This window comes from Dendropsophus ebraccatus, chromosome 14 (genome assembly GCF_027789765.1).
Source record: "Dendropsophus ebraccatus isolate aDenEbr1 chromosome 14, aDenEbr1.pat, whole genome shotgun sequence".
NCBI lineage: Eukaryota > Metazoa > Chordata > Amphibia > Anura > Hylidae > Dendropsophus > Dendropsophus ebraccatus.
Genome location: NC_091467.1, coordinates 26,214,261 through 26,226,283, shown reverse-complemented (window position 1 = coordinate 26,226,283; position 12,023 = coordinate 26,214,261). Strand labels below are relative to the sequence as shown.

The 12,023-nt window shown below is 40.2% G+C and overlaps 1 protein-coding gene across 2 annotated transcripts; it reads right to left on the bottom strand.

Moving 5' to 3' along the window:
- Positions 1–482: 482 nt before the first annotated feature.
- GJD3 (gap junction protein delta 3) lies at positions 483–11,809 on the bottom strand. Of its 2 annotated transcripts, XM_069952742.1 has the most exons (4): positions 11,721–11,809; positions 9,547–9,780; positions 9,216–9,319; positions 483–5,771 (listed from the first exon to the last, which is right to left on the bottom strand). In XM_069952742.1, exons 3-4 carry the CDS (start codon positions 9,232–9,234, stop codon positions 4,834–4,836), a joined length of 957 nt encoding a protein of 318 aa, XP_069808843.1. In that variant the 5' UTR covers positions 9,235–9,319; positions 9,547–9,780; positions 11,721–11,809; the 3' UTR covers positions 483–4,833. The 2 variants fall into 2 exon arrangements, with proteins under 2 accessions (XP_069808843.1, XP_069808844.1); XM_069952743.1 differs by lacking the exon at positions 9,216–9,319.
- Between the last annotated feature and the right edge of the window lie 214 nt (positions 11,810–12,023).

Sequence of the window (12,023 nt, the reverse complement as noted above, 5' to 3'; positions counted from 1 at the left end):
CCATCATGTCTACAGTAAATGATTACGGTAATAAAACACGGACTACTACATAGGAAAAGAAATTGTATTTACATAAATAAAAAGCCAATAAACATGAAATAAGACAACATGACCAACAATCTTATACAAAAAAAACTCAAGAAACACTGTTGCTCGGCATCTCTACTATCCTCATACTATCCAGTTACATAGTTGCCAAAAGTCCCAATATAGCCGGGATGTTTTTGGGAATCGGGTAGCAAGAGTCTTATTTCTGCAAACCCTTCCCGAAAGTGCCTGCTTTGGGGCGATCCCAGTGGGTGGGACTTATCCTGCCGATTTTGCCTTTTTATACATTGGCAATAGAGATGAGCAAAACCGGGTCGGGTTCGAGTCGATCCGAACCCGATCGTTCGGTATTTGATTAGCGGTGGCTGCTGAACTTGGATAAAGCTCTAAGGTTGTCTGGAAAACATGGATACAGCCAATGACTATATCCATGTTTCCACATAGCCTTAGGGCTTTATCCAACTTCAGCAGCCACCGCTAATCAAATGCCGAAAGTTCGGGTTCGGATGGACTCGAGCATGCTCCAGGTTCGCTCATCTCTAATTGGCAAGTATGTTAATGTGCTGCTAATGGTATATACATATATACAATGCGTGCAATTCTGAAAAAGCTCATCATTTTTAGTGCAAAAAAAAAAGTTTTAGGCGGGAGATGGTTCTCAGCAAAATGGTGTCAGTGGTCTCCGACCTATGTCGCCCAAATAATGGGAATGGGATTAAAGTTTCACTGTCGTTTGGGAAATTTTTTGACATGTCATAGAGACACGTCAAAACTTTTGATTGGAACACTCAGACCCGAACCAATTGTGAGCACGAGCTGGGAGAGGACGCAATGCAGTGAGTGTGTCAGTGAGTCAGCCTCCATAGACTTACATTAGGAGCCCAACACATCACATGACACAGAGATGGGAGCAGACCACACTGCAGCGCGTCCTCTCCTTCTCCCGATCGGTACAGGTGTGAACACTCAGACCCAAACCCATCAACAATTTTGACTTGTCTCTATGATGTCTCTATGACATGTCAAAGGTTTTTCCATACGACAGTGACACATTAAAGTATTTGCAGACTATGGAGGAGATTTATCGAACTGATGTAAAGTGAAACTGGCTCAGTTGCCCCTAGCAACCAATCAGATTCCACCTTTCATTCCTCACAGATTCATTGGGAAAGTGGAATCTGATTGGTTGCTAGGGGCAACTGAGCCAATTCTGCTATACACCAGTTTGATAAATCTCCCCTATGGTGTAAACTAGAACTGGCTCAGTTGCCCCTAGCAACCAATCACATTCCACCTTTCATTCCTCACAGATTCATTGGAAAATGTGCAATCTGATTGGTTGCTAGGAACAACTGAGCCAGCTCTACTTTACACCATAGGGGGAGATTTATCAAACCGGTGTATAGAAGAATTGGCTCAGTTGCCCCTTGCAACCAATCAGATTCCACCCTTCATTTTCCAATAATTCTGTGAGGAATAAAAAGTGGAATCTGATTGGTTGCTAGGGGCAACTAAGACAATACTACTTTCCACCATTTTGATAACTCTCCCCCTATGGGCTTATAATATAAAGCAGGACAGTTGAGTAATTTAGTTTTCCCAATTTTGAAACCTTTTCTGCGTTCTTTAGAAAAAAAACAATTAACATATATTTTTTTAATTCTGATATTTAGAGATCAATCATAGGGACAGTTCTGTACTTTACCTATGTTATGGTTTTCACTATTATTTTCTAGTGAAAATCCAGTAAGGACCGTAGAGAGGGGGGAGGGGGGGGGCCTGTAGGGAAATCAGGACCCCAGTGTGTTTAGCTTCTGGCATCTGGTGTTCCCTCAGGGTGGGTTCAGACTACGTGTGATTGGACCTTTATAAAGTTCATGATGTGACTTTGCCTTATTATAGTCCAGTCCCCCCCTACGGAGATGGTACCAGATACAGACGTCACACTGGGTTTTGCTTATGTACAAAGCTTTTATGTGTCTATTTAAGAAGCCGTCTGACTTTTTCCGTGTATTTGCCATTTAAGGGAGACGCGGCTGGTATCTCTGTTCTGCGCTGGCGATACTCAGGCTCTGCGGAGGAATTCTCTACAGACATTCCACTCAAGTATAGAGACTTATGATATACAAATCCCAGTCTGCCCCCTTTCCCTCTGCCATAAATCCTGACACTTTATTACATCTGGTCTTTTTTATAACCTGGATAAATTGAAGGGGGGGGGGGGGGGTAATGCAATCTCAGGGGTCTACTAATTTAGTTTTGGTGTACTTGGATACAATTGCTTTTTTTCCTAATATAAACTGTTTTCTGGGAAGCAGCGCCTCTCTCACACACAGGTTGAGCCCAGTATTACAGCCCATCCACATCAAACTAAATACCGCAATACCAGACAAATCCTATAGACAAAAGGGGTGCTATTCTTTAAAGGAGAAAAAATAATAAAGCAGACCCTAATCCGGAACAACCCCTTTAAATACCGATTGTCAACAATGACACATAGGGATTTAGCATAATAATTGTGATCCTCTTGTGGCGTAAAGTAAAACTTTTTAACAATTTAGAACATTCCAGTTAAATTCTCTATTATATTTTGCGTCATTTTATAAAATCTTTGCTTAACTTATCTTGTACTGATTTTGAGTTACCTGAAGTTCTCGAAAGCTAACCAGAATTCTGTTGGTTTGAATTGGGCGAGGTCAGCTGTTAGGTCACGTGACTGACAACACAGTAAGTATTAAAGGGGTACTCTGGCAAAAGTGTTTTACTTTCAAATTAACTGGTTTCAGAAAGTTATATAGATTAGTATTTTACTCCTATTTAAAGATCTCAAGTGTTCCAGTACTTATCATCTGCTGAATGCCCTGCATGAAGTGGTCTATTCTTTCCAGTCTGAAATAGTGCTCTTTGCTGCCACCTCTGTCGGTGACAAGAGCTATCCAGGGCAAGAGAGGTTTTCTAGGTTTTTAGAGGTGGCAGCAGAGGCTGGAAAGAATACACCACTTCCTGCAGGACACACAGCAGCTGATAAGTACAGTACTGGATATTTTTAAATAGAAGTAAATTTTAAATCTGTATAACTTTCTGACACCAGTTGATTTTAAAGAAAATATGTTTCACTGGAGTATCCCTTTTTTTCAAGGGCAACCAGCAGGAATCTGAAATCAGCTGGTAATATGAGTAGGAAACATAGTTTGAAACAAGTAAAAATCTATGTAAGGCTATGTTCACACAGTAATTTTGCTCATTATCTTGCAACCAAAACCAGGAATTGAAAATTGACAGTTCACACACTGTTGAAATTTAGTGGATGGCAAATAATTGCTGTTATTTTAAAACAACGTCTATTTGTTTTGAAATGCCAGCCATCCATTAAATGTCAACAGTGTGCGAACATAGCCTTTGTGTGTTTTCGATCCACTCCTGGTTTTGGTTGCAAAATACTGAGCAAAAGTACTGTGTGGGAACATAGCCTAAATTTTTTTTTTAAAAAGGAAGATTTAATTTTTCTCTAAAGGGAACCTGTCACCATTAAAATGCTGTCATGTACGTTATAGAGCAGGAGGAGCAGAGTAGGTTGTTATATAGTTTTGTGGTAGAAGATTCAGTATAACCTGTATTTTATTCATGGAAAAGTTATTAGGCCCACCCACCGGACTCCAGAAAAAGCTGGAGCCCTCCCACTGGACTCCTAAGGCCAGAATAAGCTGAATAACTGATAAGTTATCTCAGAACTTTGTCTTGATAAATATATATCAATCTGCTCAGATTCTACTGCTCAATAACATGCTTCTGGCAGTTCAGACCCCTCATTCATACCCTCATACCCCTTAAATCTTTAAATGCTGCTAAAATAAAATTGGAACTTAAAGGGATTGTCCTGGGAGTGCAAAGAGGTTGAAGCCTCCTGCTTTTCGACACTTACTTCCAGTGAGTCTGGAAGTGGCTCTGTTTCTAGAGAGAAACAATGTTACCTCTAATCTTTATAAATTCAGGATTTTCTTTTTAGTGCTAGGTAGCATTAAGTGCCCAGGACTTCCCCATCCACTCGTCTAGGCTCTCTGTGGTGGCTCTATTGGTCTCCTGACTGGAAGCTAGTAAAGCCGTCACTCAGAGCTAAGGAGGAACCAGGGAAACACTCTGGGCACCTAACATAAAGGGTCTGCCTCCTGTAAACAAAGGGGTGGTCGGGACATGATGTTTTTCTCAGTCATGCAATCTACATGAACACAAGGTATCTTATAGTCCTATTCCCGACCTCCGTATGGGGCTACTAGCCATTTTTAGGACTCAGAACTGCTCACGGACTCTCTCTAATTCTGTTGTGTAATGTAGAATGAAGAGTGGTGCCATGTTCTGCTGCCTCCACCTTATGTTCATCACCCTTGTTTCTTACTATTGGAATACAGTACTTTAGTACTTGATGTTCTTCTCGTAGAGAGTCATGTCAGTGCATTCTCTTCCCTTTCGATCTACATCGCTGTTTGCTTCTGGTTTGAGTCTTTCAACACTTTATACACCCATTAGCTTCGTTGACCAGGTCGAAGTTTGCATCCATCTACTCAAATAGCAAAATTAGATTCTAAAACTAAAAAGACACCTTGGGTGACGTCTCGCTCTAACAATATAAGTCTACTAAAGTCTTAATGGTTGAACTGTTTTTTGCAAAATACTGTAAGAGTTACTTTTGGAGTCTATTTTTTTTCTTTATAAAACTAAAGCTACAGTTGGGCAGGATGGTCATCACTCTACAATGGTGCCATCTTTTGGAAGTCTTTCATACCTTCTCTATACAGTTAAGTCTCCTTTGATCAGTCTGGATGACTTACTACTGATGGCCGAGCTAGGGGTTACTTTCAGCTTGTAAGCACTGCCGGGAGGGTATGCAATGGACAGTCGGTGGCCACCAGCTCCGCTAGCCCTCCGTTCGTCATTGGTTTGTCTCTGTAAGAGAAAATGATTTGTCCTCTCGTGTTCCCTATTGGACCAGTTATCCCTCTCATAGGCTGGAGGTGGACTTGGTCCTAGACCATTCTGGGAGCGACATTTCCCTTTCACCAGAATGTGCAACAGTTCAGACAGACTAAGAATTGCGGAGATGATCCCCACCACAAAGTAGAATTGTAGAAAAATGGTCTTCTCTGTGGGTCTGGATACAAAACAGTCCACAGTGTTTGGGCAGGGTGAGCGCACACAGGCATACTCCGGGGAGACCTTAAATCCATAGAGAAGCCACTGTCCCACCAGGAATCCCACCTCTGCCAGTATCCTCATCACTACATTGATGATGTAGAAAGTCCGGATGTGGCGCCCCCGCTGTTCAGACTTTGACTTGGATCTTATGCTGGTCTGCTGTCCATGCTGGGCCGCCTCCTCTTCTGCATCTCTTCCTATCTTGGTGTTCTGGTGCATGGAGTAGATGACAAAGAGCACTGCCGGAGCCGAGAGCAGCACGATGTGGAAGACCCAGAAGCGGTAGTGCGAGATGGGAAACGCTTGGTCGTAGCACACCTGCCGACAACCGGGCTGCAATGTGTTACACACAAATTCCTCCTGTTCATCTTCAAACATATCGCTGCCCACCGTGGCCAGAATCAGTATGCGGAAAATCAGCATCACCACCAGCCAGAAGCGTCCCACCATAGGAGAGTGCTCCTGTACTGCGTCTAACAGCGAGCTCAGGAAGCCCCACTCCCCCATGTCGCCTCTTATTATGGATGCTTGTTCTGCAGAGGACAAAATGACATCATCACAAATAGGAATTTATTACATACCAAACGTATTACTAATTTTACTATAGATACATATGTATTATTATTTTGGTTCTACCAAAAAGTAAGGTAAAAGGTTTTAAGTTTTACCATTTCTGAGCAGCTATATGTGTACCAGAAAAAAATATAATCCTCTGAAAAGCAGAAAATCAGCTGCAATACTGTACGTGTGAAGCTACCCCTAAAGGGGTTCTCCAGTGCTACAAAAACATGGCCGCCTTTCTCCAGAGACAACACCCCTCTTGTCTCCAGTTTGGGTAGGGTTATAAAATCAGTTCCATTGAAGTAAATGGAGCCTAACTGCAATCCCCACCTGACCTGGAAACAAGAGCCGTACTGTCCCGGAGAACCCCTTTAAGCAAAAGTACAAATTTACATTTCCCCATTTATTCGCTATATTTTTGTGTTTTGTATTATAAACAACAATATTAATTGATATTCTTATTTTTATTATTTTACCATCATGGTGGTTTCATACATAGGCCTTTATTGGGGAAAAAGTCATATTTTTTTGCTATGTTCTGCTGTGGGTTTTTTTGTTGTATTTTTTTCAGCAGAAAAAAACCCCATTACAGCCGGATGTTTGAGTTTATGAAAACAACAGTGAATGGTGCACATTTAGGCTATGTTCCCACACAGTATTTTTGCTGAGAATTTTGGTTAGTATTTTTCAACCAAAACCAGGAATGGATTAAAAACACAGAAAGGCTATGCTCACACACTGCTGAAATTGAGTGGATGACCATCCTTTAATGACAAATAATTACCATTATTTGAAAATAACACCTGTTGTTTTGAAATAACGGCTGTTATTTGCCATTGAATGACGGCCATCCACTCAATTTCAACAGTGTGTGAGCATAGCCTTACTGTGTTTTTAATCCATTCCTGGTTTTGGTTGAAAAATACAGCGCAAAATACTAAGCAAAGATACTATGTAGAATATAGCCTTAAAAAAAAAACTTAGATCTGGTAAGTTTTGTTTTTCCATGTGTTTTTTAATAGTAACAATAAAATGGCTGAAAAACATATACCCTGAATGATATAAAACCCTCGTGAAAATAAAATATTATTTTAAAAGCAAAAATACTCAGAAATAAAAAGAAAATAAGCAGCGTGAAGGAACACTCTAAAATGCTCTACCTACTATTTTGTGTTGTGTGTTTTTGTTTTGTTTTTACCAAATTTGTGTCATTTTTCTTTAGCAGACCTCCACATGTGTAAATGTTTTTTTTTTTCTGTTGCTTTTCAGTAGTTTCTTTTTCCCATTCCTCAAGACAAAACTATGAATCACATAGGATACCATAGGGAAAATGGCACAAAAGCACAACCATCAGCACATGTAGTAAAATATGCTGTACTGGGGGAAAAACATTTAAAAAAAAAAACATAAAAAACACATGAAGGGCAAAAAGAAATGCTGGCATTTTCTCTCTTTTTTTTTTAATTTTTTTTTTTAAGCCAGAATAAAGTGTTTAAAGGAGGCCTTAGGCTATGCCCACTCATAGTTTTATAGAACTAAAAAAAAAAGGTTGGTTTTTTATATATATGTATATATAAAACAAAAAGATATTTTTGCTGCAACCCACCGAAGAGAGGAGCAGCATAATAAGCAATAAAAAATTAATTTAAAAAAACTACATTGAGGTCTAAGGACAACGGCCGGAAATAAATTACCATAACATTATTTTGACAGCCATAAGCCAAACAACGGTTGTTGTTCAATACATTGCGTGAAACAATGTCCATTGTTTGCATTGACTTCAATGCAAATCATTGCATTATGAAAAGATCGGCCGTTGTTTTAATTGGAAATAACAGCCATTCTTTTCATGAAAAAAAGTTGTGTGAACACAACCTAATTTTGCCCTGTCAGTTCCACTCCTGGTTTTGGCTGAAAAAATACTGACCAAAACACTGACAGAAATAATACTATGTGTGAACATAGCCAGAAGATGAACAAAAAAGACGATGAGTAGATTCTTTCCTATAAATCTTCCCTCTCTTTTTCATCCCCTCCTGACAAAGGTTTCAAAAATTGCATCAAAATGGTCTGTGTGACACTGGCCAAAGAAATAAATAATCAAAACTTTATTTTAGTTTTGGGTCTGCATTTAAAGGGGTAGTCCAGTGGAAAAAAAATTTCAGTGAGATTTCAGTGAGAGATTTGTAATTTACTTTTATTAAAAAAAACCTCAAGTCTTTCAGTACTTATCAGCTGCTGTATGCCATAGACATAGATATGTAGGACATACAGCAGATCATACGTACTGGAAAACTTGAGATTTTTAAAAAAAATAGAAGTAGATTACAAATCTCTGGCACTTTCAGTTGATCTGAAATAAAAAAATCTTTTTGCTGGAGTTGCCCCTTAAACCTAATTTTTTTTTTTATGAAAAAACCTTGACCCTGCCCTTCATTCTACAGCTGTAATGACGGCAATAAAAGTTTAAAGGTGAAATATTAGCAGAGTTTAAAAAAACAACTCAATAATAAAAAAATGGAGTCTTCTGGGACATTTATGTTGTAAAATGGCTTTTCTGTGACTCAAAAAAAGTGTGAAAATGGCCTTTTTTTTTGGAGGGCCGTCACTGAACGGCTGTTATTGTTAAATAACGGCCATGTTTTTACAGCATTCATTTTAAAGCAACAGTCTTTACGTTACTATCTTAGGGCCCTATTACACCAACAGATTATCGGACAGATTTTTTTAAACCAAGGCTCGGAATGGATTTGAAAAGAGGAGAAATCTCAGTCTTTCCTTTATTAGCTGTTTTCTGTCTATAATCCATTCCTGGCTTTGGCTCCAAAAAATCTGTCAGATAATCTGTTGGTGTAACAGGACCCTAAGACACCAGGTAAATCAAAGTGCCGTAATTTCATCCATCGCTTTATCACATTGCTATTTTATAGGGAAAGGCAGTGTCATGTTAGGTGAACACAAGAGTCGGATACAACACCACGTCCTATAACTCTTGGACCGTTCTATAAGAATTGCATCCACGTTCTACAATACATTTACTGTACATCAAACACACATGGAGTGAATAAAGCATAAAAAAAAAAAACAACAACAACAACAACTTGTGTGTTAGTCACGATGAAGGTTGGGAGTATGTACAAAAATAAAAAAATCTAAATACACCAAATAAAACTTTTAGGTTTATTACGATATTTACAACTTATGATGCCATAGGTTAGATAGGATATTGATATTGTAATATATATATATATATATATATATATATATATATATATATATGACATTTGCACTTTTTTGTTTGACAGATTAACTTTTATCTGTGACATTTGGTGTATTTTCCGGTTAAGGATTAAAATTTTTTTTTTAGTATTTCTTGACATAAAAGTAGAAATACATACATTCATTTCTGTACGTACCCCCAAGATATATTTTCATTTGTGCCGGGGCCACTAAATGGAATTGAATCCCGAATCAGTACTTATGTATATAGCTATATACCTTGTCTGGCTTGCATGGAGATCTAGCATAAAGAGCATACATACAGAGATACAAAACAGAATAGAATTAGGTCATGGTACAATGAAGCATTATAAAGCATTAGGACAGCATTCACATTGGAGAATTCGAGACCGTTCTTATTACTTTCAAATGCAAAATAAAGTGAATAAAACTTGAATTTGTCCCATAATGTAGGACGAGGCTTATACATAGCGAGGTTCCCTGTCCCCAAGCAAGTGCAGAACTTACATCTTATTGTCCGTCCCGGTAACGGTTATCCACATCCCTGCTCGTGGATGCGGCAGGTGATGCTTGGCTGATCCCTGCGGCTTTGAAGGGGTTAATGCTGCAGTCGTGCGCTCGCACTCTCCCAGACTGATAGTAGATAAGAAAGTCTACATTTAGCGCATACCTCTCAACTGTCTGAGGCATCAGGGACAGCTCTGTCCACCCTTCAGCTGGGTGGGGACATAGGCCAGGGAACTGACGAGAAAGAGATGCCGGATGTTAAAGGGTTAATCAGAGCGGTGTGAAGGGTATAAGATGGAGCCTCTCCCTTCTACCCAATATAGGATACATACCTCTCCTCCTAATACACAGACACCAGGATACATACCTCTCCTCCTAATACACAGACACCAGGATACATACCTCTCCTCCTAATACACAGACACCAGGATACATACCTCTCCTCCTAATACACAGACACCAGGATACATACCCCTCCTCCTAATACACAGACACCAGGATACATACCTCTCCTCCTAATACACAGACACCAGGATACATACCCCTCCTAATACACAGACACCAGGATACATACCTCTCCTCCTAATACACAGACACCAGGATACATACCTCTCCTCCTAATACACAGACACCAGGATACATACCTCCTAATACACAGACACCAGGATACATACCTCTCCTCCTAATACACAGACACCAGGATACATACCTCTCCTCCTAATACACAGACACCAGGATACATACCTCTCCTCCTAATACACAGACACCAGGATACATACCTCTCCTCCTAATACACAGACACCAGGATACATACCTCTCCTCCTAATACACAGACACCAGGATACATACCTCTCCTCCTAATACACAGACACCAGGATACATACCCCTCCTCCTAATACACAGACACCAGGATACATACCTCTCCTCCTAATACACAGACACATGGATACATACCTCTCCTCCTAATACACAGACACCAGGATACATACCTCTCCTCCTAATACACAGACACCAGGATACATACCTCTCCTCCTAATACACAGACACCAGGATACATACCTCTCCTCCTAATACACAGACACCAGGATACATACCTCTCCTCCTAATACACAGACACCAGGATACATACCCCTCCTCCTAATACAGACACCAGGATACATACCCCTCCTCCTAATACACAGACACCAGGATACATACCTCTCCTCCTAATACACAGACACATGGATACATACCTCTCCTCCTAATACACAGACACCAGGATACATACCTCTCCTCCTAATACACAGACACCAGGATACATACCTCTCCTCCTAATACACAGACACCAGGATACATACCTCTCCTCCTAATACACAGACACCAGGATACATACCCCTCCTAATACACAGACACCAGGATACATACCTCTCCTCCTAATACACAGACACCAGGATACATAACCCTCCTCCTAATACACAGACATCAGGATACATACCTCTCCTCCTAATACACAGACACCAGGATACATACCTCTCCTCCTAATACACAGACACCAGGATACATATCTCTCCTCCTAATACACAGACACCAGGATACATACCTCTCCTCCTAATACACAGACACCAGGATACATACCTCTCCTCCTAATACACAGACACCAGGATACATACCCCTCCTCCTAATACACAGACACCAGGATACATATCTCTCCTCCTAATACACAGACACCAGGATACATACCTCCTAATACACAGACACCAGGATACATACCTCTCCTCCTAATACACAGACACCAGGATACATACCTCCTAATACACAGACACCAGGATACATACCTCCTAATACACAGACACCAGGATACATATCTCTCCTCCTAATACACAGACACCAGGATACATACATCTCCTAATACACAGACACCAGGATAGATACCTCTCCTCCTAATACACAGACACCAGGATATATACCTCTCCTCCTAATATACAGCTATGTACCAGTCCCCACTAATACATATAAATCAAGAGCTATATATGCTGTACATTTCCTGGACCTACAAATAAACCTTCTCCCATCACATCATCACAACCTATGTATAATATCGGATGTATAATATCGGATGTATAATACCGTCTATTCCTGACAGTGATATAAATATCCCACAGGCTGGCCGCTGGTTCCTCGCCCTCAGGACCTACCTGTATATTAGAGAATACATTTCCATGAAAGAAAACTGTGCCTCCTTGCAGTGCACATTCATAGCCGGGAGCTCTCTGTGCAACTTTCACTTCATTTCCCTGGACAGTATCAGGATGAAGAGATATTTAGGCTCTGGCTAACCCCACCTCCCTTAAAGGGACACCTTACTATGTGCAAAACTACAAGTGTTTACATAAGCCTCATTCTGCAGCTCGCCGACTCTCTTATATACACTTGACTTTTCTTCTTCAGCTGCTCATCTCCTAAGTGTAAAATACTACAACTGTCCATATTGTAACTAA